This window comes from Mauremys reevesii, linkage group 7 (genome assembly GCF_016161935.1).
Source record: "Mauremys reevesii isolate NIE-2019 linkage group 7, ASM1616193v1, whole genome shotgun sequence".
Lineage (NCBI taxonomy): Eukaryota > Metazoa > Chordata > Testudines > Geoemydidae > Mauremys > Mauremys reevesii.
Genome location: NC_052629.1, coordinates 80,473,985 through 80,499,911, shown reverse-complemented (window position 1 = coordinate 80,499,911; position 25,927 = coordinate 80,473,985). Strand labels below are relative to the sequence as shown.

At 49.2% G+C, this 25,927-nt stretch overlaps 1 protein-coding gene and 1 long non-coding RNA gene across 17 annotated transcripts in view; one reads left to right on the top strand and one right to left on the bottom strand.

Annotated features, from left to right (window-relative positions):
• DOCK3 (dedicator of cytokinesis 3) overlaps positions 1 to 25,927 on the top strand; it is a 625,234-nt gene that overhangs the window by 518,058 nt on the left and 81,249 nt on the right. For 9 of the 13 annotated variants that reach the window (XM_039547580.1, XM_039547585.1, XM_039547586.1 and 6 more), the window contains 7 exons: positions 7,865 to 7,940; positions 8,599 to 8,699; positions 8,985 to 9,043; positions 12,447 to 12,595; positions 17,809 to 17,894; positions 19,268 to 19,369; positions 19,490 to 19,585. In XM_039547580.1, the coding sequence (XP_039403514.1) occupies positions 7,865 to 7,940; positions 8,599 to 8,699; positions 8,985 to 9,043; positions 12,447 to 12,595; positions 17,809 to 17,894; positions 19,268 to 19,369; positions 19,490 to 19,585 (669 nt within the window). The remainder of the gene's footprint in view (positions 1 to 7,864; positions 7,941 to 8,598; positions 8,700 to 8,984; positions 9,044 to 12,446; positions 12,596 to 17,808; positions 17,895 to 19,267; positions 19,370 to 19,489; positions 19,586 to 25,927) is intronic. The other 4 variants (XM_039547590.1, XM_039547589.1, XM_039547581.1 and 1 more) reach the window with 2 other exon arrangements.
• LOC120409462 lies at positions 975 to 20,609 on the bottom strand. 4 transcript variants are annotated; one of them, XR_005601304.1, is made up of 7 exons: positions 20,072 to 20,609; positions 19,289 to 19,634; positions 19,012 to 19,129; positions 16,723 to 16,982; positions 15,783 to 16,432; positions 15,341 to 15,460; positions 975 to 1,171 (listed from the first exon to the last, which is right to left on the bottom strand). It is a non-coding gene; the product is annotated as an uncharacterized LOC120409462 (long non-coding RNA). The 4 variants fall into 4 exon arrangements; XR_005601302.1 differs by lacking the exon at positions 975 to 1,171 and adding an exon at positions 12,559 to 12,695; XR_005601303.1 differs by lacking the exon at positions 975 to 1,171 and adding an exon at positions 12,559 to 12,695 and having other exon boundaries at positions 16,723 to 16,918.

The following is a 25,927-nucleotide window of genomic DNA, read 5'->3' as shown; positions in this document are numbered from 1 at the left end:
GCTTTGAAGACAGGCAACACTCTTGAAGTGTCAAGTAGAACTAGATACCAATTCCAGTTATCTTTGATTGTATCCACAAGTACCCCTCAAATCCTTCCCTGACCGAGGGAGGCATGGTTTCCTCTTGCCATGTGATAGATGCACTTCATCAATAGTCCGAGGTGCAAGGAGTGACAGCCAAAAAGACTGGATCTGCCATTTCAGCCAAGTTACTAAAATGGAAGGAGCTTCTATGGAATACATAGCTCTTGGATATATAGTGCTCATAGTCTTAATTTTCCCTTTACCTACATTGTTACCCAGGGGCACTCTGGTGGTCGCCAGTCCCGCGGCTCCGGTGGACCTCCCGCAGACACGCCTGCGGATGCTCCACCGGAGCCGCGGGACCAGTGGACCGTCCGCAGGCATGTCTGTGGGAGGTCCACCGGAACCACGGGACCAGCGGACCCTCCGCAGGCATGTCTGCAGGAGGTCCACCGGAGCCGCCTGCCGCCCTCCCGCGGCATGCCGCCCCAAGCGCGCGCTTGGTGCGCTGGGGTCTGGAGCCGGCCCTGTTGTTACCTTTCTGTCATCATTGTGTCTCAATTTAAAAAACAGCAACAAACTCACCAAGGAGTTTTCTCGCAGTCTGTGCCTGGTGCACTACCTTGGGCTGCTCCTGGCAGTACCAGCATCCCTATTGGCTCTAAAACTGCTCTTTGGGTGAAAGACCAGAGCAACTCAGCTTAGATCAGTGGTGGACTCAATTTTTTTTAGAAAAGGAGGGGCAGACCGCAGCCCTTAAACCAGATGACAGAGTATCAGATTGAAATCATTTTTTGATCATGCAGTTATCATTTGGGCTTGAATTTATTTAGTTTTGTTTTTTATTTTTGCCTTGTCAAGCTTTTTCTGTTGTTTTTAGGAGGTAGCAGCAGCAGGCTGAGAGCCAGGATTATACCCAGAGGCTGGGATTACCTACTAGTGTCTCATTTTATTAGCTAACCTAACTGTAGCATCACAGTTGACTAACTGAAGTACTGGAGGGGTCCATATTGCAAGTTGATGTCATGGACCTGTTCCTGAAGGCTGATTGGTCAGCTGTGGTGTTGTATGTTCTCTGAGTTCACAGTGCTAATGGGAAGTGAAAGAAGTGGCTTCAGATGTTGTGGACCCCCAGGTTACATGTGTACTGTAGAAAAAGAGAAATCCATATAAAGTAAAAAGACCTGGTTACCTAGATAGCCTGATCCTGCTGGCGCCGCTTAGCTGGAAATCTCTTCAGGTTGAAATAAGGTGCATTTATCAATGTCACTGAAAGTATCACACGAATGAGATGCTGAGCTTTAGCCTATTACTTTTTTATACCAAAGCAAATTAGACTTTGTTAATTCTTGCACGTTGTTACATGATTTATTCCCATTTAATTAAAGGCTTTTATAACTTACTAAAAAAATTAAGTTCTTCTTCGAGTGATTGCTCATATCCATTCCATGTAGGTGTGTGCGCGCTGCGTGCACGTTCGTCGGAAGACTTTTACCCTAGCAACTCAGTGGGTCGGCTGGGCGCCCCCTGGAGTGGCGCCACCATGGCGCCGGATATATACACCAGCCGACCCACCCACTCCTCAGTTCCTTCTTACCGCCCGTGTCGGTCGTTGGAACAGTGGAACGCGGCTTAGCTGACCTCCACTTCCCTAGCTACTCGTAGTTTCTCTCGTTAAGTATATAGTTCAGATGTTTATAGTTGTAGTTAACCTTATTTGTTTGTAGTATAGTATTTATTTCACAGGGGTTCGGGGTTTATCCCCTTCCCCTCACCCGGTGCCGGGTCCGATGCTTGGTCCACAGGGTTTTATAATGCTCGGCCGGCCACAAGCCGATGCCGACAAGAGATCCTCTCCTAAGTGCCTCGAGGAATCTCACCTCAAAGATAAGTGCCGCATTTGTGAGGCCTTTAATCCGAGATCAAAGGAGAGCGAGACTTTCCTCTCAAACAGCTCCAGAGGGAGGCAGCTCTTGCTCCTCCGCTCTCGGCACCGAGCGCTGGTTAATCTTCAAGGAGCGCTCCCTCGGCACCGGATCGCCGGTACCGCCAAGGCCTCTCGGCGCCGACCATCGCTGGCTCCGACGTCCACTCGGCCTGGAGGATGAAGAGGCACAATATCCTTGCTGCGTCCGAGCCGCCTGCTCCGCAGCCGAGCGCTATGCTCAGTCGGATCGCCCGGCACCGATGTCTGCCGCGGCACCGACGATATCCGCACCATTAACTCCAGCCAGGTAAGAACCGTCGTTTCCGGTGCTGGAAAGCTCCCCGGTACGGACCGTGGTCGAGCTCGCTATGAAGCTGTGTCCGAGCCGCCTGCTCCGCAGCCGAGCGCGATGCTCAGTCGGATCGCCCGGCACCGATGTCTGCCGCGGCACCGACGATATCCGCACCGTTAACTCTGGCCAGGCAAGAGCCGTTGAGTCCGGTGCTGGAAAGCTACCCGGTACGAACCGTGGTCGAGCTTGCGATTAAGCTGCGTCCAAGCCGCCTGCTCCGCAGCCCTAGCTCTACTACATCGCACTGCCCGGCGCCGGTACCTGCTGCGGCACTGACAGTATCAGCACCGTAGACTCCGGCCACTCAGGAGCCGTCGAGTCCACCACCTGAACGCTCCCTGATGCGAGCTGTGGTTGTCCTCACTATTTCCTCCACGCAGGAAACATTTCCACAGCGAGGGTGTTAATGGCAAGGGCAGAACCTGCGCTGCTTTAACCCCCGGCACCGTCGAATGCATGTGCATGGTATCCTTCAGGGGCGACGGGCAGCTATATGTACGTCTTTCCCCCTGCTCCCTTGTCATCTAGTGGGAGACTTTACGGAGTCGGGTTCTCAGATCTCCCGTCAAGAGTTTGATGCCGGTGTGGGTTATATTGTCTATCGCGAGCCTGTCTTGCTCACGCCACCCGGCGTCGGCACCACAGAGCGGCACCATTCATGATCGCAGTCCCGCAGATGTTCTCGGTCCTGTCGTCAAGCCCGGTGCCGGCACTGTTCACGGTCCTGGCACCTTTTCCCCATATCGGTACCGGTCGTACCCGCGGCACCGATCAACGGCCCATTTCCCGACCTGGTACACTCGGTGCAGATCCAGCTCCTGGCACCACTCCAGGCACTGGACTCACGTAGCCACTCCCAGCGTCGAGCCTCGAGATCTCGGCCAGCCTCCCAGCATCGCTACGGTCGCAGGTCCCATTCTCGCTCCTGGTACCGGTAGGCCTCACGGTACTGATCCCCGGTGCTGCGTCGAGCGCCATGAGCTGGAGAGGGAGACTCCACTCAGGGCTTTAACTTCTCCATGGCCATCCATTCGGATGTGGACACCAGAGTCTTCCGGGTGCTCCAGGACAGGACCCTGACCTCCATCAGTGGCTGCCCTGTACATCTTGGGTGCGCTACCTGTGCTCCCATCGCGCTCTGTTCCGTCAGAGCAATGGGTACCAGGGGTGACAGTTAGTCATCCCCCTCCGACTGGTACAGAGGGAGTCCGGTTCTACCACCAGATTCCCACATCCCACCAGATCAGCAGGTCGTCCAGGAGCGTGAGCCCGCACAAGATCCACTTGCCCCGGCTTTTCGTCTCCCTCCTCCCCAGATGAGGTGGTGGCAGAAGCGTGCTCCTTAGGCCCTCCCCTAATCGGCCTGGGGGCCCATCAGGACCTCCCGAGATGGGTGGCATTCACTATGAATCTGCAGGTGGCCACTATCCCGCCCGTAGGCACGGGAGTCGAATGCATGTGCATGGTATCCTTCAGGGGCGACGGGCAGCTATATGTACGTCTTTCCCCCTGCTCCCTTGTCATCTAGTGGGAGACTTTACGGAGTCGGGTTCTCAGATCTCCCGTCAAGAGTTTGATGCCCTCCTGGAAAAAGGGTTCAGAGTGGCGAGAGCTTCCCTCCACACTTTGTTGGAGGTAGCGGACTCCACAGCCACGGCTCTGGCCTCGGGTGTTGCCACGAGGTGCACTTCATGGCTCCAGTTATCAAGCCTTCCCTCGCAGCTGCTACACACTATACAGGACTTGTCCTTCAATGACAAAGGCCTGTTCTCAAAACTGGCCCTAGGCTGCAAAGCCCAAAGGTCAGCGAGGTCACTATGCACTCCCTCTCGGCATGTACATGCCGATGTCTCACCGCCGATCATTCCGCCCAGCCTCGCCGCCCTTACCCTGCGCCTAGCCAAAGACAAGGCTTTGCCAGCAGGCGACGCTGAGGCAGTCGTAGGCGTTGGTCGGGACCCCTAAGGGGCCAAAATCAGGGTCCTCCCAACCACCAATCGGGCAAAAGCCTATCCCTCCTCGTCCCTCTTAGGGACCCCTCTCACAAGCAATTCCTCTTGCAAGAGGTGCGGGCGCGCCTCACCATCGGAGCTATAGAGGAGGTTCCACGGTCGAAAGGGACAAAAGGTTCTAGCCCCACTAGTTCCTGATCCCCAAGGTGAAGGGAGGTCTCGGACCTATCCTAGACCTGCGGGAGCTCAACAAGTTATGATATACCTGGAGTTCCACATGGTATCCATGGGGACCGTCATCCCATCCTTGGATCCCGGAGACTGGTATGCCACCCTCGATATGAAGGGCGCGTATTTTCATGTCGCCATTTATCCTCCGCACAGCAGGTACCTCCGGTTTGTGGCCAACCGTCATTTCCAGTTTACGGTCCTCCTGGCTGACCTATCCAGCCCCCTGTGTATTCACAGTCTCTGGCTGTAGTCGCCGTCCTCTCCGCCACTGTCGGATACACGTTCTCCGTATCTGGACGATTGGCTCATTCCAGGGGCCACCGGGGCCCAAGTTACCACTCGTGGGCGTCGACGAGGTCCTATTCCTGCGTTTAGGCCTGAGGATCCATATAGCGAAATCCACCTGGATTCCCGCTCAGGGAATACACTTAACTGAGGCCACTCTGGACTTCAGTATCGCACAGCCTGCTTACCTACGCCTTGCTTTCATGCGTTGGTAACCATTGTACAAGGTCTACGGACCTTCCCGGCAACTTTGGCTTGAACTTGCCTAGATTTTCTGGGCCACATGGCTGCCTGCACGTGCGTAACCGAACATGCCAGGCTTCGCCTCTGTACACTTTAATCGTGACTCGCCTCAGTGTACCACCCGGCCAGAGACAGCATGGTCATGGTTGCCTCGATCCCCCTGAGCATCCTAGGCTCCCTCGACTGGGGGTCGATGCCCTCCCTGACGTGTGCAGGGGTGCTGTTCCATCCACCTCACCCTCGGTGTCCCTCATGATGGACGCCCCATCTCTTGACTGGGGTGCTCACTTGGGTCAGTTTCCCACTCCAGACCTTTGGTTGGCTCAACAGCTGCCCTTGCACATCAATGTCCGGGAGTTGAGAGCAGTCTGCCTTGTGTACCAGGTGCTTCAGCAGCACCTACAAGGCTTTTGTGTCTCCATGTTCACAGATAACACAACGGACACCCGTTGCATAAACAAGCACGGAGGAGCACGGTCCTCCTCTTTTTGGCAGGGAGCTATCCAGCTCTGGGTCTCCTGCACAGCTCAATTGACGGACCTGGTAGCGTCCTTTCTCTTGGGGACTGGAACACTCTGGCGGATCGCCTCAGCAGTTCCTTCCTGTCTCTCAAGTGGTTGATTCCTCCGGATGTTAGCCATTACATTTCCAGAACTTCGCTCTCGCGGGAATGGAACGAGAGAGAAGTTCTGCTCATGCCAAGGCCTCCCCCAGGACTCGATCTTGGCTGTTTTTCTGATGCCATGGACGAGCCGTCTGCCGTCCGTTTTTCCCACCGCTCCCGCTGGTTCGCAAGGTCCTGCTAACACTCCGCAGGGACAGAGCGCATCTGATCATGATCGCTCCAGCGTGGTCCAGGCAGCACTGGTACACCATGTCGCTAGACCTGTCGGTAGCCAACCGATTCCCCTGCCTCTTTGCCCAGACCTCATAACGCTGGGTCACGGCAAACTTTACCACCTAGACCTGCAGTCCCTGCACATCTCTGCATGCCTGCTGCGGGCCTAAACCGATCTGTGTTACATTGTTCTGCCTCGGTTCTACAGGATTCTCCTGGGTGGTAGGAAGCCTTCCACTCGGTTAACGTTTCTGCCCAACTGGCAGTCTTTCTCTTGCTGCTACGAAACACAAGGTTTCCCCCACAGAGGTTCCATTCTATTTCCTCTGGGATTCCCTATGATCTTCAAACAGCAGCACCTGGCGCAGTTCATCATTAAGGGTGCACTTGGCAGCCGTCTCTACCTTCCTCCCAAGGGAGAGTGGCCGCTTCATATTCTCACACGCTGTGGTTTCTAGGTTCCTCAAGGGCTTGGGGCATTTATGCCCCCAGGTTCACCACCCCACCAACTCCTGGGTCTTCAACCTGGTTATAAGCAGACTTATGCCTGCTCCATTCGAACCACTGACAACATGCTCGCTGAGATACCTGTCCTGGGGGACAGCTTTTTCCTTGTCGCCTTGCATCGGCTGGACAAGTCTCCGAGCTTCGGGCTCTCACAGTGGACCCACGGTACACTATTTTGCGTAAGGACAAGGGGCGGTTGTGACACGTCCGGCCTTCCTCCCTAAGGTGCTGTTGACCTTTCATATCATCCGGGATATCTTCCTTCCGGTCTTCTTCCGAAGCCCCATTCATTGCGACAGGAGCACATTTGCCCTCCCTAGACGTCCGTAGGGCGCTCGCTTTTTATGTCGAGCGGACAAGCCTTTTTGTACGCCCCCAACTCTTCGTTGTATTGGCAGACTGGATGAAGGGCCTACCTGTCTCCTCCCAGAGCTTTCCATCTTGGGTGACGTCATGCATTTGCTCCTCCTGTGACTGGCCCATGTTCCATCGAGCCACCTTACGGCTCGTTTCACCAGGGCTCAGGCTTCTTCTCCTGCCTTTCCGACTCACATATCCTTCCAGAGGCTATGTCATGCTACTACATTGTCCTCTATCCGGACCTTTGCCTCTTTGGTCTACTGTCCAGAGATGATGCAGCCTTTGGCTCAGCAGTTTGCATTCTGCAACATCTCACTCCGACCCCACCGCCTACGTAAGGCTTGGGAATCACCTACATGGAATGGATATGAGCAATCACTCGAAGAAGAAAAAATGGTTACTTACCTTTGTAACTGTTGTTCTTCGAGATGTGTTGCTCATATCCATTCCAAACCCACCCTCCTTCCCCACTGTCGGAGTAGCCGGCAAGAAGGAACTGAGGAGTAGGTGGGTCGGCTGGTGTATATATCCGGCGCCATTGTGGCGCCACTCCAGGGGGCGCCCAGCCGACCCACTGAGTTGCTAGGGTAAAAGTCTTCCGACGAACGTGCACGCGGCGCGCACACACCTACATGGAATAGATATGAGCAACACATCTCGAAGAACAACAGTTACAAAGGTAAGTAACCGTTTTTTTCCCAGTGAACCCAGAGCTTACAAAATATTACCAAAAAATGTACAGAGGAGATCAATTTACAGCAAAGTCCAAAAACTGTAGAGGATTGTGCCTCCCTGAAAAATTCTGCCTTTTTTATTAAAGAAATGCACAGAAACAAACATAAATAAGTTATGTTTGTCCCTTTATTTATTAACTGTAGTACTGGACTTTTGAAAATAAACTCAAGAATTACAAAGATATTCTTCCGTTTCCAAAATCTACAATATTTTAGGAAAACATATTTGTGAATTCTGCCTTGCATTGTTTAATATGAAGTCTTTGTTTAAAAAAAACACAGTGACCTTTATGGTGATATCTAGAAATGACTGAAATATAACAGAAATCACCAGTGCTCAGAGCTATTCAAAGACTCTTTGAATGTGATTTGTACTGCAGATTGAAAAGGATCTTTTTTTTTTAATTATAGTATCATAGTTACGACAGTCCAGTACCTGTCCTCTGCCCTGCACAAGAACTTCACAGAAACAGACTTTGATTTTAAGGTAAGGTTTGAAATCTGGAAAATTTCATGACATCCTTTAAAACCAGCAGCAATGCAGGAACAGTGGTTACTCTATGTTAATGGATTATGTTTACTATGTTTGTTAGCTCAGAAAATAAACTAGCTGATACAGACAGTCATCAAACTCTGCTGAGGCTTTGACTGAACTGGGAAATCCTGGAAGAGCAAAAGCATTATGAATTCTAATGGTTTGAAAAGTGAGACCGCTTGCATTGGCTAAAGGCAAGAATGTATAGTGTCTAATGTAATTCAAAGCACACTCTATGGTGTGGTTTAGGGTATGAAAAAGTGTTCACTAGGACTATTTGAAACTACCAAACTCATTTCACTTTTGGCCCAAGGCAGAGTTGAATTCAGGTGTCAAGAGGTGAAAGGCCTATGTTTGAAGCCCCAGCACTCCCTTGCTGCTGGGTTCTTTTAATTGTCATTTCCTCCAGTATTTGTATAATTCCTGGCACTGATTTAACTTATTTTATTATTACATCTGGTTTATTTAGACATAATTATCTACTTTCCTCTGATTTAAGATGGAACAACCTGATGCCGTCTGTAAAATGTATGCATGGCATGTATGTTTGTGTTCAGAACTTGTTCTGCCTTTGGACTATCATGTGTTTAATTTCCTTCCTGTTTTCTAGGTGTGGAACTCCTATTTCAGCTTGGCAGTTCTGTTTATAAACCAGCCAAGCCTGCAGCTAGAAACTGTCACTCCAGCTAAGAGAAAGAAGATTCTGGACAAGTAAGAATCTGATCTCCTTGCCTCCGAAACTCTGATTTTTTCCATCACCTCAAAAGTAGGACAAAAGTTTTTATCACAAACTCCCATACATTACAGGCAGTGGGAGGAATCGCCCCAGAAAAATCATAAGTAGAGATCATAGAACAGCTATTCAACAATTAGATGAATCCCTTGATGTTCTTAAAAAAGTATAACCTTGGTTTAAATATTAATTTAATTGCATTAGATCACCAACTTGCTGTATTTTGTCCCATTAAGGGGTTGTGTCTATGCCGTCTCTTTCAGATATGGCGACATGCGAGTGATGATGGCATATGAGTTGTTCAGCATGTGGCAGAACCTGGGTATGTCTCTCTGTCTCCTGTTCTCCTCCTAATCATCAAAATTAAAGTTGTCTAAGAATTGCATTACTAATATTCAGCTTTAGTGGTGTAAAACCACAGAGCTCATGCTGGGTTTTGTAGTTTCTTCAGGAATTTTTAACTAAAAAAAATGACTTTCTGCATAGCTCCATGGTGATATTTTTCTCTTTTGAAATAACTCATGTTTGAATATTTTACTCTCAAATCTTGTAGTGACTGGTTTCAACAGCTTTTCTTTGGTATTCCCAGATGATGTACTGCATTAGCATTTGGAAAGCCCTGCTATTGTGTTGCAATCTAGTCTAGTATTTGAAATACGCTTGTACACTCTTGACTTTAATCTGGTCTATGTTGGCACAGCTGAAACTAAACCTTTACAGCTGTGTCTAATTTCATCCATTTGGAAATGGTACAACAGAACAAGTCAGAGTGATGCAGAATTCTAAAAGTGCACAGTTAGCGATTATGTACAGACGTGACATGCAGTAAAGTGCATATTTATGAGTGCTGTATTAATGTGTCTAATAAGCATGATAACAAATTCTCTGTTACTGGTTAAAAAAACCAAAAGTTTGCCCACAATTATGCAATATTTTTTACACCAGTTGTAATAGACTTACATTTCTGTAAGTCATTTGAATTTGTACCACATGATATTTTGATTAAGACACTGGAATGTTACTAAATCAACACAGCATATATTGAATGTACTAAAACTAGCTAACTGATAGCTCACAAAATGTGATTGTAAATGGGAAATCATAATCAAGCAAGTGTGTTCTTAGTGGAGCCCCGCAGGGATCTTTATTGGCCCTATGCTATTTAACATATATTCTGGGAAGAGTACATACAATCATTCCTGGTAAAGTTTGTAGATGACACAAAGATTGGGTGAGTAGTAAATAATGAAGAGGATAAGTCACTGCTACAGAATGATCTGGATCACTTGGTAAACTGGGCGCAAGCAACAAATAAGCTTTCAATGTGGCTACATATAAAATCCTACATCTAGGAACAAAGAATGTAGGCCTTACTTCTAGGATGGCGGGGATTCTGTCCTGGCAAGCAGTGACTCCAAAAAGGACTTGGGGGTCATGGTGGATAATCAGCTGAACAAGATCTCCCAGAGTAAAGCTATGGCCAAAAGCGCTAATGTGTTTCTTGATTATAAAAAAACAGGGAATGTTGAATAGGAGTAGAGGGGTTATTTTACCTCTATATTTGGCACAGGTGCAACTGCTACCTGAATATAGTGCCCATTTCTGGTTTCCAAAATTCATGAAAGACATTGATATTGGAAAGGATTCAGAAAAGAGCCACAAAAATGATGAGAGAATTGAAAACATGCCATATAGAGAAGGACCCAAGGAGCTCAGTCTGTTAGCTTAACAAAGACAATATTAAGGGATGACTTGATCTCAGTCTATAAGAATCTGTGTATGGAACAGGTAACAGAAGGCTCTTCAATCTGGCAGACAAAGATATAGCAAGATCTAATGGCTGGAAATTGCAGCTAGACAAATTCACCCTAGAAATAAGGCATAAATTTTTAACGGTGAGGGTAGTTTTCCATTGGAACAACTTACCAAGGGCTGTAGTGGATTCTCCGTCACTGCCAATTTTAAAATCAAGATTGGATGTTTTTCTAAATGATATGGTCTAGTTCAAACAGGAATTAATTCAGGGAAATCCTATGGCCTGTGTTATACATGAGGTTAGATTAGATGATAACAGTGATCCCTTCTGGCCTTCAGGGGTGGCAGGTTTGTATAATTTTTGGTGGTGCCCAGAATGGGTCCAAGTCCCCCCCCCCCCAACACACACACACACATACCTGCCTAAGGCTCTGAGATGGAGTTTGGGTGCTAGGTGCAGGCTCTGGGCTGGGGCAGGGGGTTGGGGTGCAGGAGGGGGTTTGGAGTGCAGGCTCTAGGAGAGAATTTGGGTACGGGATGGGTGCAGGCTCTGGGAAGGAGTTTGGGTTCTGGATGCGGGCTTTGGGCTTGGACAATGGGTTGGGGTACAGAAGAGGGAGCAGGAGGGGGTGTTGGGGTCCTGAACATTGGTGGAGCCGGGCCCCCCGGGACCTGAACTTGCTGGAACCCAGCCACCAGGGGCCCATACAACTCGCCACTCCTGCTGTCATAATCTACAAAATGATGAATTGTGCTTATTTCTGATCTAAATAACATCATCTGGTTGAAGTGAGCTGGGATGCAGTGTAGCATCTTATGGCATGTGCCACATCACATTGGCAGGGAATGTATCACATTGACTCCACTGTATTAGTTATGTTAGAAACACACTTTGCTTCTCATTATTTGTCTGAAAAGCAGATAGCCATATTCATGAAATTGTTAACAGGCTTAAACAAATGTCACATGCAGCTTAAAAGACAAAATCCAGTACTTCTAAATTGTAATCATCCAGATCATGATTCTGAGGAATAGACCAAACTCTCTGCTTTATGCTTCACATACACAATGACAGAAAAGAAATAAGAGTTTTAATATTGCAGAGTTAATAACATATGCTCCCCTAAGGATTAAAGTTACTATCTCTTTAAATCAAAATAATTTTTTCTGCTTTTCCTGATTTATTTATTTCTCTCTTCCTACCCCTGCCTTTTTGCAATTGTGGGACCACCTAAGAGGCTGATTAATTTACTAGAGGAAAACCTCCAATATGTAGGTGTGTGTTGGATTCCCAATTTAACCTGAAAGATAATTTTGGGGAGAAATGATATCTCAAAACAATATTGCCCTATCAGTGGGGGGTTTTTTCAGATAATTTTGTTTTATTTACTAAAGTTTCACAGTGGAAGCACACTATAAAAGTGATTGCTAACAATGCTGTATATTCCTGCTACTTAGAGGTGACACTGTTTGGTTCGAAGTCAAGGTTCTTGTCCATTCGATTGCAAATTTCACACCACTGAGGTTAAGGAACTCTAAAAAGTCTAAAGGACCTGTAGCTGATCCATTAAATACTATTGCCACAGTTCCTTTGAAAAAGCCCTTTCTTCTTAGGAGCCCGAGCCCCCAAAACAGCAGTGGAATCTCTCAATCTTCTCTGGCAGAATGAATGTGTGCTGGCACGTAAAGGTGGAGCAGCTATTGAATGAGTTTCCCTGTAGGATCTGCGGTTTTTGCTAAACATAAAGATTAATTAATGTAAAGATAACCAGGCAGACTTCACCATGGAAAATGGAAAACTTAAAGTAGGATTGATTTGATAATTTTTGGAGAAAGAACCTGTTTTCTTCTTTAGGCTTAATTCAGGGACAGGTTGCATGTTCTTTACCAAAGAGTCTCACCTTCTTCTCAGCAAGGAATGATAAAAAAGGAAGGCTTTCATTAAATGTAACTTGCTTTGTGTTGCCCAGGTGAACATAAAATTCACTTTATCCCGGGAATGATTGGCCCCTTTCTTGGTGTCACACTGGTCCCACAGACAGAGGTCCGCAACATCATGATCCCCATCTTTCATGACATGATGGACTGGGAGCAGAGGAAAAATGGCAACTTCAAACAGGTGAAATGGTTTTCCAGGCTCTTGCTATATCCTCTGTTGTTCTTCCCTTCTGCAACACTGTACTAGAAGTACTGCTAGTTTGTTTCTGAATGTGAGGGAGCTGTTGATGTGGATGGATAGATAGATTGATCTTAATTAAAAAGTAACATCCTTTACAACACTGCTACCAAAGTCCCACATTGTATGAACATTTCTATAAGGCATTTTCCAAGTAGCCATTTCTCCTATTAATACAGAACACAGTGTTGCACTCACTGCACAGGGACCAAGGGAAAGTGGATTTTCCTTTGCCAGCTGGGCCCTATTTGCAGAGCAAACAGACAGCAAATTGCATGGCCGCAAGGACTCCCACACCACCCTGAAAACCCTTGGTCTCTACGTCCCAGACTTGGCGTGTAAGCGGTTCAAACCACAGCAGCCGCAGGGCCAGGGGAGCCAACCTCGGCAGGACCAGCCCCATAAATGAGCCAAGGGCTACAAGCGCTGCCTGAGCCACCCGCCTCCACCCTTTGCCCAGTCGGGCTCAACCCATAATAAGCAGGGGGCCAAACGGTCATTTTGAGGGTGCACCCAAGGGCAACCTACCAGACTATTCCCCAGATCCATCTTTCCCAGTGTTCTCCTACTGCCTTTCCCTCTTCCTGCCTGGACGGCTATAATCTCAGATGTAAGGGTCCTCAGCACTGTGGAACAGGGTTATGCCCTCCAGTTCCTTTCTACCCGCCTGTTCCCACCCGCCTTCCCCGTCCCTCTTCAGAGATCCCTCTCATGAGAGTCTTCTCACACAGAAGGGTTGCTTACAGCTGAATGTGGTGGAAGAAGTTCCTCTCAAGCACAGGAACAAGGGGTTCTGTTCCCAGTACTTTTTAATCCCAAAGGGAGAGGGTGGTCTATGGCCCATCTTGGACCTGCGAGACTTCAACAGATACTTAAAGAAGCTAAAGTTCCGCATGGTCTCTCTAGCTTCTATTATCTCCTCCCTGGATCCAGGAGACTGGTATGCTGCCCCCGACTTGAAAGACGCATACTTCCATATAGCGATTGTCCCTGCCAGCAGGTATATGGGATCTTGGGGAGCAATTACCACACGGGTGGGGTGCAAAATAAACTTTATTAAGAAAATGCAAAAACAGGGAAAATTTAATAGTGAGGGGTGTGGGGTTTGTTAAGGTCGACAATTGGGGAGGGGTTTTTTTGGTGAACAGTATAGGGGGTTTCAATAGTGGGGTACAATACAGTTGGTAAACAATTAACACTGAGGTATAAATGTAACAGGTAGCTAATAATTTCTATGTAAAAAAGGTGTGTCACAGCAGCATATAACCAACTAACAGTTATGGAAAAGTATGTTAAATAACAAACAATTTTAGGTAAAAATGTGTCACAGTGGTGTAAATGTAGAATGTGAGGTGTATCAGAGAGGAAAAAGTAACCAATGGGGTTTTATGCTAGATTGGGATGGGGGGAGAGGAGCACGTGGTGGAGCAGAGGGAGATTTAAACTTAGAGAGACACAGAGAACAGACAGACTGTAAGGAGTCAGAGGGACACAAAGAAGCTGGGCGGGGTTTGCAGTGGAAAGACAGACTTAACCACAATTATGCAAAACACAGCAAAATCTTATCTATGATCTAACTTAACCAAGACTACACAAATTAGCAAGTAACAAAACACAATGCAACAATTCTCTAAGCCTAACTTACAGAGTATAAAGCTAAACCTAACTTAACCTAATGAGTGCACCTTATACTAGGGGTGGTTCTCCAAGGGTGTGGCTGCAGCAGTGGAGCAACTGCAAGCGAGCTGCCCAGGATAGAATCCAGGGAGGCACAGGTTTATTTCTAGCAGCAAAGGAGCTGCAGAACCAGAAACAGATTACAGATGCAGACCAAGGAGTTAACTTGGGTCTGTCTGTTGGGGAAAGAAAAGCCAGCAGCTAGAACAGGGAGGGTCTGCAAGAGAGAGTTCTTACCAATCCCCAGGACAACAGCAGAGGCAGGCACAGCAGCAGCATCAGAGGACACAGAGAGGACTCAATTTGCTCACAATAATCAGGAGATCTCCAGGCAAAATTCGTTGTTCGTGGGAGGGGAGTTTAAAAACGGGGGTACGCTCAAAAACAAACGAGAGCGGGGAGAGGGCCTCCCAAAGACCCCTAGCTGATCAGACCAGGTGGCAAAGCAAGGACCTTCTCCGAGGTCTGCTTAGAAAATGTCTGGTTATATAGGCAGACTTAGGCAGTTTCCCGCCAGTAACTTTGATTGGTTCCCCTTCTTAGAGGGGAGGAGAGAAAGCAGGGAAAAGTCTTCAGGTGTGCACAGACGTGTCTGGGCTAGTCCTAAGTCACAGGCATGACTTACATGCTCAGCTATGTGGCCATATAAGGTCTTGCATTCTTGGGCAGTGCCCCCTACACCGAGCCCAGGTCTGAACAAAGGAGGCAGGGGCCCACCCCCACCTGAGCAGAGCAATGGCTCCAGTTAGTCTGCAAAGGCCATTCCACTGAGCAGGGCCAGGCCATGACTCTTGCTAGCCCCATGGCCAGGAGGGGCGGCCACACAGAGAGGAAAACAAAAAAAGGAATGCAGCAGGGAGGCAGCTGTAACAGACAGCGATCTTTCAAGGACACAGATGCATCCTCCGGTTTACGGTGGGGCCCCACCACCACCAGTTTGCGGTCCTCCCATTCGGCCTGGCAACAGCACCGAGGGTGTTCACCAAGTGCATGTTGGTGGTGGCAGCTTACCTCAGGCACCGAGGTATCCAGATCTACCCGTACCTCGATGACTGGCTCGTCAAGGGCAGCTCTAGGTCTCAAGTCCAAAGGGATGTTGCGGAGCTTCACTATGTGCCCTCTCTGGGTCTACTAGTAAAAGACAAAAAGTCAATGTTAGTGCCAGTGCAGAGGATAGAGTTCATCAGAGCAGTCCTCGACTCAACCTGCACCAGTGTGTTCCTGCCACTGGAAAGGTTCCATGCACTGACAAACCTCATCGCGGAAATCTCGGCATTCCCTCTGACTACAGCCAAGGTCTGTCTGCACCTGCTGGGCCACATGACAGCGTGCACTTACGTGGTCCACCATGACAGGCTCTGGATGTGGCCCCTGCAACAGTGGCTGGCAATGGTCTATTCCCAGTTCCGAGACCCCCGGAAAAGATCATTGCTCTTCCCCACACGATTCTTACCTCGCTGAGGTGGTGGACCAACCACAGATCAGTCCTGGAAGGCATTCTGTTCGACAACCCTCCCGACTCCATCAAATTGGTGTCAGATGCCTCGGACCTCAGCGGGGGGGCACATATCGGTGTCCTCCAGACTCGGGATGTGGTCTCTGGATGAAGCATGCTTACACATAAACATCAAAGAGCTCTGAGCAGTCCAGCTGACATGCAGAGTCTTGCCCCACCTGTCGAGCAAGTTGGTACGAGTCCTGACAGACAACACAGCCTCAATTTTCTACATCAACAGACCAGGGGGACTGTGCTCATCAGCTCTCTGTCAGGAGGCCCTCTGTCTATGGGACTTCTGCATCAGCCATGAGATCCACCTGGAAGCGTGTCACCTTCCCAGCATCAGAATTATGCCGGCGGACCAGCTCAGCAGGGCTTCTCCCCTCAACACAAGTGGTCGCTCCATCCAGAGGTAGCCTGCATGATCTTCCAAAGGTGGGGAACTCCCCAAGTGGACCTGTTCGCTACCAGACAGAACAGGAAATGCCACTGGTTTTTTTCTCGTCAAGGTCTGAGCAATGGCTCCCTCTCAGACGCCTTCCTCCTGTCGTGGTCAGGGAGCCTGCCCCTACACGTTCCCTCCGATTCCGCTCATCAGCAGGGCCCTGGCAAAGATCAAGAGAGACAAGGCACAGGTCATCATGATCGCCCCGGCATGGCCTCACCAGCACTGGTTCAGCATGCTCATGAGCCTGTCAGTGGCCCCTCCCTGGCCCAGCCCAACCCACCGGACCTGCTGTCACAGGACCATGGTCGACTCCTGTACCCCAACCTCATGTCCCTCCACCTCTCAGTATGGATGCTGCATGACTGAACCCGGAGGAGCAGACCTGTTCAGAAGGAGTCCAACAGGTCCTCCTGGAAAAAAAAAAAGCTCTCAACTAGACTGACTTACCTGGTCAAGTGGACGAGGGGTTCCGCCGCCGATTGTCAGAGCCCACTCAGTGAGAGCGCAGGCGTCTTTGTCGGCCTTCCTGGTGCACATCCCTATCCAGGACATCTGTAGAGCTGTAACGTGGTCCTCTGTTCACACATTTACCATTCATTGTGCCATCACTCAGCAGGCCAGGGACGACACTGTTTTGGCAGAGCTATGTTGTAATGTACATGTCAGTGAACTTCCACCCTCCTCCAGGGGTACTGCTTGGGAGTCACCTAATATGGAATGGACATGAACAAGAACTCAAAGAAGAAAAGACAGTTACCTTTTCCGTAACTGGTGTTCTTCAAGATGTGTTGCTCATGTCCATTCCCTGACCCACCCTCCTTCCCCACTGTCAGAGTTTCTGGCAAGAAGGAACTGAAGGTTGGGGGAGCCAATGGCACCCCTTATACCATGCCATGCGGGCACCACTCCAGAGGGCACCAGAGCTGGTCCCCTATGGATATTACTGAGGGAAAAACTTGCAGCACCAGTGCATGTGGTGAGCACACACACCTAATATGGAATGGACGTGAGCAATACATCTCGAAGGGCACCAGTTACGGAAAAGGTAACTGTCTTTTACGAAAGGTAGGTAACCATTTTTCCCCCTCTTATTGACAGGTAGGACAGGGTAAGATTCTACTTGATACATTCATTTATAGAAAATCCATATCTAGGTATTGATAAAAACAAAGAAAGTGGATGACAAGGACTCCTGTAAGAAACAAAAAAGCCACTCTCCACAAGGAACCCCATTTTACCCCTCTGCTCAGCCAGAGGATAATTGAACTCTGAGGTCCACCTCTTCCACTGACCCATATGAGGCCAGTTGTTTCACTGAATCCACTGAGCCATTGTTTTGTAGATTTGAAAGGGGTCTGTTTTATTACAGATGCTTTTTTATATCAGGGCAGAAATCATCCATCCGTAAAATCAGACAACTTGCAGAGCATAAGAAATTATCCATGAAACACAATCTCAGCCTTCTTGATGTTTGAAATTTACCTTCTCTGCAAACACAGTTAATTTCTAACCCCTCATTTCTCCCTGATTCAGGTGGAAGCTGAATTGATTGATAAGCTGGACAGCTTGGTATCAGAAGGAAAAGGAGATGAGAACTACAGGGAGCTCTTCAGTCTACTGTAAGCAATGCCAGTCTCCCTTCATCTTGCATGTTACAAGGTCACCTTAAAAGGCTTGGTGAAATTTCAGTGTAATGATCCACTGTAAAGTACCAGCAATGGAAGTGGCCTCCCTCAGAACACAGTAATGTACAGGGACTTTTGGCAGGTTATCGTGACATGGGCCACAAATCAGAGAGGGCTATGAAAAAGCTTGCCATCCCTTTTACACTGACAAGAATATAAAAATATTTTTTGTATCTTTCATGCAATAAAATCTAGTATCGATGCTGCATAGGTTACAGTTTCCAGTGTGCCAAGTGGTTTCCACGTTCCTATCACAGACACACTAGACGTGCCAGTGCTCAGCTTTGTGACATCACTGTGTGAAATCATAGTCTTCAGACTGTTCAGACAGCCAGCTAAACCATCAAGCAGTTCAAACCTGTTTTGGGGCATCTAGGATTTCCCTCCATTTTCTCCCTTTGCATACCTTGCTCTTAAAGGTCATACATTAATTGAAAGTTGGAAACTGCTCCCTCCAAAGCATGTCAGTTCACAGCATTTCCAGCCCCTTCCAACCCAAGAAACAATAATGATAGTAGGCGGCTAACCTGAAATCTCAAGATCTGACCCTCCCACATTGTTAGCTCTAGGGTGCTGAGCTGTATGTCCAAGTCTGATTTTCAAATGCCTCCCTTGTTGGATGCTGATCTTGGTTTGAAGGCATATATTGTGACCCACTCTGATCTCCACCGAGTTAAATCTTGACTCTTTAATTGATCCAGTGGTCCCTCTGAGATCAGTAACAGAATACAGGGCACATTTTCAAAAGGATCTCAATCCAGTCTCCATTTATGTGCATGCAGCTTGATGTATACAAACATCTACATGCATTGTTGGTGCACTTCTGGATGGAAATTATGGAATTTACTTGTGCACACACATCATTTTGGGTATGAAGGTAAATCTATAACCTGTGCACCTCTCTGTTAATACACAGAAAGTATGCACTTGTATTTGAGTGCACACAAATGGAAACCACTTTTTGGAAGTTTGGCTCCATCAGTATACATGCAAAAATGGCAAATACATTTGAAAAGAAAATAATGGAAAAATTGTTTTTCTTTTTATTTACCTGGCAAAAACAATGTTCTGTGTTTCCCTTGCTTCGGCTGATGGTATCTCTGATAACAGTTGTGATGCAAGATGTTGAACTGGGATTGCTCATTAGAGACCAGAATTTAACAGTTTAACTGAGGAGATAAAATGTGTTACAGTGGGTTTAGGCTCCTTCCCAGTCATAGCTTTCCATTGCTATAAGCAGCTACCATTAGCAGCTTGGGAACCAGTTTTTGTTACGTTCAATGTTCTCTTTCCTATGTTTGAAACAGTATTGTGATGGGAAATTTTACCTTTTGCTGCCAATTCCATCTTTTTGTGTCTTTGCTTCATGCTGCATGGAGTAGAACCCAGCTCTTTGGGCCCTACCCCAGGTAAGACTGTAATTCTGTCAGTCTTCTGTATGAGAGAGAAAGAAAGTTGCTCCTGGCTCCCTGTAGGATCTATACCATTTCTAGGAAAGCCTCATATGCTGCCTCTTCATTTCCAAACAGCCTGCTGGAGAAGATTGAACAAGAGACGTGGCGGGAGACTGGCGTCTCTTTTGTTACATCAGTTACTCGCCTCATGGAGCGTCTCCTTGACTACAGGTACCTGGTCACAGCAGTAAAGTGTTCTGAGTATAAGTATTCTAGCATTCTGCAAGAAGGGTGTACAGAATTAGTAATGCGCCAAATTCTTTTTGTATAGAGAACTGTTTTGTATTGGTTTTAAAGCAGTCAGTTAATTCGGTGCTGTGGAGTAATGTGAGTGCAACCATTACACAGAACTGTTGGTTTCTGAATTAAGACAGTGGATGCACACGTTCTCATTTAATTCTTGTTCATTCTTGATAAATTGTCAGAATGAAGAAACTGGTGTTTAGTTTACTTGATGATAAGGCTAAAGGACTATAGAAATGTTAGAAGTTATTAATTTGACTCTCTTCTTAGAATATTTGGCCCTGATTCATCAAAGTCTAACACCATACCTTCTAACTCAGCTAAGGGAGACATTTTTAAAAGCAGGGCCCCATGTATTCCATGTCTCAGTGACCATGGAAGCGGATAGTGTTCTGTGCCGGGGTTGAGACTCACCACCGCGGTGCCTCCCGCTGGTCACTCCGAGAATTAGCTCAGTCCTTGGTGGGGTGCCCGCTGCTGGTGGTGTCCCATCTGTCCTCTGCTCCTTTGTTGTTGTCTGGACCCAAGTTGCTTCCTGCTCAGTGGCGTCCTCTTCAGGACACTGCCCTCCAGCAGTGCCCACTGCTCCGGTCTCACCCCCTTCCGGGGGTCTCTGCACCCCAGCCACCATGGTCAACCACACCCCAATGTCTAACCCCTAGCGTCAGGGGTCTGGTGCAGTCCACTATCACCACATCCACTGGCTGGGTGTTCATGCAAGGGGGGGACCCAGGGACCCTTTGGTGGCAGCCTTCCTGCCCTCCTTCTCTCCCTTGTGCGCCTCTCTCCCTGGGCCGCTTCCCCTTCGGCCCCTTTGCACTGGCTAGGCCCTTCCCTCAGGGCCTGCAGCCTGGCAGGTAGCGGGCTGGAGTTCCCTTTTACTCCCCCAAGCCTGCCCAGCACTGCGCTGTCCCAGGTGCAGGTCTCCTCACTCAGGAGACAGACCTTCCCCTCTGAGGGTCTGGGAGAGATTGCTTGCTGCTCTTCTGGGCAGCCTTTATATAGGGCCAAGCTGAGCCCTGATTGGCTCTCTCCAATCTCGTCCCCTATTGGCTCTCAGCCCTTTCCTGATTGGCTGCTGGCCTGCACAGCCTCTCTGGCCTACTCTAGCCCCCTCTCACATGGGGGTGGGGCTGCCACCCCACCACATGTTCATTAATCTCAACATTCATTTATTTAAAAAAAAGTTTCTAACCTTAATGGTTGTAAAGAAAATCTTGAAAGTGTGAAGAGAACGTAAACAGATGTAATGAAACAGTAGTGAACTGTCCCATTCATCTTCGTGGACTGTTATCTCTGGAACTTAAAGACCAGAGTTTAACTAATAATTGGCTGTTTTGCTGTTGATCATTGTAACAGAAATATTTGGCTAATGTGCTTTATTCAACAATCTCAAATAATTTTCCATGTTCATGTGCCAGAAGCCCCAGTTGTCTCTACCCACATGACAAAACCTCCAGTAGTTCTTCAAGTGATTGTTCATATCGATTCCAGTTAGGTGTGCGCACGCCACATGCACAGTTGTTGGAAAGTTTTTCCCCTAGCAGCACCCGTTGGATTGACTGTGGAGCCCCTTGGAGTGGCACCTTCATGGCGCTCAATATATGACCCTGCAAACCTGGCGCCTCCACAGTTCCTTCTTACCTCCAGTGATGATTGTTGGAACTGTGGCATCTTGCTCAGGAAGTTCTACCACATTTCCCTAGCTTTGTTTGTGTTCTCTGTACTTATTAGTTAGTTCTTAGGTGGTAGTTAGCAGTTGGGCTGGGGAGGGGTCTACCCTCTATCCCAACTGCTTTTCCTTGTGAGGGCTTACATGCCCAAGTCTCAGGGGTTCAAGCCCTGCAAGTTCTGCAGCAAGCCCATGCCAACCGGCAACCCCCACGACGCTTGTCTGAAGTGTCTGGGGGTGGCTCACCGAGCCGACAGGTGCAGGATTTGTAAGGGGTTTCGCCCCAGAACCAAAAAGGAGCAAGACTTTCGCCTCAAACAGCTCCTTATGGAGGAGGCACTTAGACCAGAGCCTCCACCAGCGCGGCAAGACCAGGCACCGAGTTCATCGGTGCATAGCACCCCGGTGACAGTGGTGGAAGTGGCACTGTGGAAGAACACTGGCAGACACCCGTGGCACCAAAACCGGCAGGATCGACCCGGCACCGCTCCCTGACGCAGAAGTGGCACCAGAAGCAAGGGAGGAGCAGCTCTCCATCCCAAAGGTTCACCCCTCTAGAGCCGGCCAATGGGGTGTGTCCTCAATAGGAGTACCCAGCGCTGAAGTCTGCAGAGATGGCACTGTCGACTTCGGCCCTGCAAGGGAGGACTATCGAGTCTAGTGTTTTCAGACTCCTCGGCCCACTCATTGAGGAGGTGGAACTGCCATCCACCCCAGACATCTTTGAGGTCACGAGAGACCTCATCACTATGACAGCACCGAGGTCACCATGGCACCGTCTTGAGGCAAACTGGTGATGCTCCATCCTTTGGCCACGCTGCTAAAATCACAGCATTGCTAGGAGTCCCAGCACTGCTCGCAATCATGGCACCGGTTGGACTTGCAGCACCACTCTAGGTCACACCAGCGCTTCCACTCGCAACGCTGATCTGCACATTGATCTGTGTCGTGCAGCAGGTCCCACTTCCAGCACCAGTCCCAGCGCCACTCAGCAACTCCACACATCTCCAGATTGCGATGCTACTCCAGCCTCGCAGCACCGCTCTCTGGCATTGGAACACCACTCCCCAGTGCGGCGCCGCTTGCAGGATCAGCTCCTCTTGGCACCACCCTGGCCACGGCATTCCCGATCCCGGTCTTCTGACTTGGAGACGGGATCTAGATACTCAGAGCAGGGTCGGCACCAGTTGGGCCATGGATGCTCTGAGGTGGGGGCAAGGCCATGGCCTGCTCAGTGGCAGGGACCAGCACAGTGGCCGTTTTGGACGCTGTGGGCATACTACCAAGCACAGGGTGCCCAGTCTAAAGGCTCCCAATCGGCCACCTCTCAACCACAGGTGCCGGAGGCTTCCGCCAGTCGCCCCACCCCTAGGGGTGCCAAGGAGGTGCCGTGCCCACATCCCACCCATGGAACCAACTCCAATTCCTGAGCAGGACTGTTGTCTACCTGGTCCAGCCAGCGAGACAGGATGGGGAGGTCCCTGACAAGCAGGAGGGACAGGAGGACCCTATTCTCCAATTAGCCTCCTCGTCCTCCTCCCCAGATGCAGCTGTTGCAAGCACTTCTTTCTCTGCACCAACCCCCATAGACAGCCGTGCCCACCAGGACTTCTTTCACAGGATGGCGCACAACATGGGTCTGCAGGACGAGGAGGTGATGGAGTTGGAGGACCCAATGGTCGACATCTTGGCCCCAGAAGGTCCTTAGAGGGTGGCTCGGCCACCATCAAGACCATACAGGCCAATGCCAAGACCATCTGGCAGACCCCAGCCTCCATCCATCCCACCGCCAAGGGCGTTGAGAGGAAATACTTTATCCCATTGATGGGGTACGAATACCTCTTCACGCACCCGCAGCCTTGTTCTTTGTTGGTTGCGGTAGTGAATGAGAAGGAGAGGCAGGGGCAACAAGCCTCAGCACCTAAGTCCAAGGACACCAAGCTCCGGGGGGGGGGGGGGGCTCCAACTCAGGATTGCCAATCAGCAGGCAATTCTGAGCTGGTATAGTTTCATCTCATGCATCCGACGAAGTGGGTATTCACCCACGAAAGCTCATGCTCCTATATGTCTGTTAGTCTATAAGGTGCCACAGGACTCTTTTCTGCTTTTACAGATCCAAAACTAACACAGCTACCCCTCTGATACTTTCATCTCCTGGAACTCGATGCTCAAATTCAAGGAGCTGGTGCCAACAGAGTCCAGGGAGGAGTTTGGCGCAATGGTGGAGGAAGGCAAGGCAGTGATACTGGCCTCTTTACAGGCCTCACTAGATGCTGCAGACTCGGTGGTGCGCACCTTGTTCTCTGGTATCACCATGAGGTGTAGCTCCTGGTTGCAGGCCTCGGGCCTCCTGCCCGAGGTTCAACAGACGATGCAGGACCTGCCTTTTGATGGAGCGGGCCTGTTTGTGGAGCAGACTGACTCTCGGCTGCATAGCCTAAAATACTCAAGGGCTACTATGAAATCTTTGGGTATGCACACCACAGCAACCCAATGCAAACATTTCAAGCCCCAGCAGCAGCGCTCCTACCATCCTCGGCTGAGGCAGGACTTTTACAGGAAAAGGGGCAGGAATGGCAAAAGGAAGCCTTCCAACCCCCCTTCCGGGCAGGGTCAGGGCCCAACTAAACCATTGTTGAGTTCCAAGCAGGCCTTTTGAAGGGGCGCCCAAGGATGGTGCACCAGGTTCGATTCCAGATCCTTCCCCCTCTTTTTTGAATCGTCTGTCCCACTTCTACCGTGCTTGGTCCCAAATAACTTCGGACTGCTGGGTCCTCCGTATGGTGGAAGTGGGATATGTTCTCCAGTTCTGCTCCTACCCTCCCTCTCACCCCCCTTCCCCATCCCTCTTCAGGGACCCTTCTCATGAGCAACTCCTTATCCAGGAAGTGTAGGCACAGTGGAGGAGGTTCCTCAGGAGTTAAGGGGCAAAGGATTCTATTCCCGATACTTCCTAATCCCCAAGGCCCAGGGGGTCTTAGACCCATTCTAGATCTGCACAGACTCAACAAATTCATGGTAAAGTTGAAGTTCCGCATGATCTCCCTGGGCACCATTATCCACTCCCTGGATCAGATCTGGGAGACTGGTATGCCGCCCTCGACATGAAGGATGCATATTTCCATATAGCGATTCTTCCCACACACCAGCACTTCCTATGCTTTGTGGTCAACCACAAGCATTACCAATTCACTGTCCTACCATTCAGCCTCTCAACACTCCCCTGAGTGTTCACCAAGTGCATGTCGGTCATGGCTGCTTTCCTCTGTTGACAGCAGGTGCAGATATACCCCTATTCGATGACTGGCTGCTCAAGGGCCGCACCAGGAGGAGGTGCAGTCCCACATCCATTTGGTCAGGTATACATTTGAGCGACTGGGTCTCCTCCTCAACTTGGGGAAATTGACCTTGGAACCAACCCAAAGAATAGAATTCATTGGGGCGGTGTTAGATTCGGTTCAGGTGTGAGAACTTCTGCCAGAGACCCGATTGCGAGCCATCATGGACATAATTCAAAGCCTCCAACAAATCCCAAGCACAATAACAAGGGAGTGCCTGAGTCTCCTCAGCCACATGGCTGCTTGTGACCCAGCACTCCAGGCTGCAGCTCAGACCGTTGCAGGCATGGCTCAGCTCAGCCTACCTCCCGGAGTGCAACAGCTTGAATTCAGTGGTCACGGTGCCAGGGCAGGTCCTCATGTCCCTCTACTGGTGGCTCAACCCTCAAGCAGTGTGCGAAGGAGTCCCCTTCCACAACCCTCAGCTTTCCTTGTCCCTGGTTAGGGCCGCATCAGCTCTGAGATGGGGTGTACATCTGGGAGACCTCCAGACACAGGGCCTGTGGTTGCAGGATGAGCTCTCCCTACATATCAGCATCAAATTTCTGAGGGAAGTGTGCCTAGCCTGCCAGGCCTTTCAGGAGTGCATAGGCCAGTGCATAGCAGTTCATAGACTCATAGACTTTAAGGTCAGAAGGGACCATTATGATCATCTAGTCTGACCTCCTGTACAATGCAGGCCACAGAATCTCACCCACCCATTCCTGTAACAAACCCCTAACCTATGTCTGAGTTATTGAAGTCCTCAAATTGTGGTTTGAAGACCTCAAGCTGCAGAGAATCCTCCAGCAAGTGACCCGTGCCCCATGCTGCAGAGGAAGGCGAAAAACCTCCAGGGCCTCTGCCAATCTGCCCTGGAGGAAAATTCCTTCCCGACCCCAAATATGGCGATCAGTTAAATCCTGAGCATGTGGGCAAGACTCACCAGCCAGCACTCAGGAAAGAATTCACTGTAGTAACTCAGATCCCATCCCATCTAACATCCCATCGCAGACCACTGGGCATGCTTACCTGCTGATAATCAAAGGTCAGTTGCCAAATTAATTGCCAAAATTAGGCTATCCCATCATACCATCCCCTCCATAAACTTATCAAGCTTAGTCTTAAGGCCAGATAGGTCTTTTGCCCCCACTACTCCCCTTGGAAGGCTGTTCCAGAACTTCACTCTTCTAATGGTTAGAAACCTTTGTCTAATTTCAAGTCTAAACTTCCTAGTATCCAGTTTATATCCATTTGTTCTTGTGTCCACATTGGTACTAA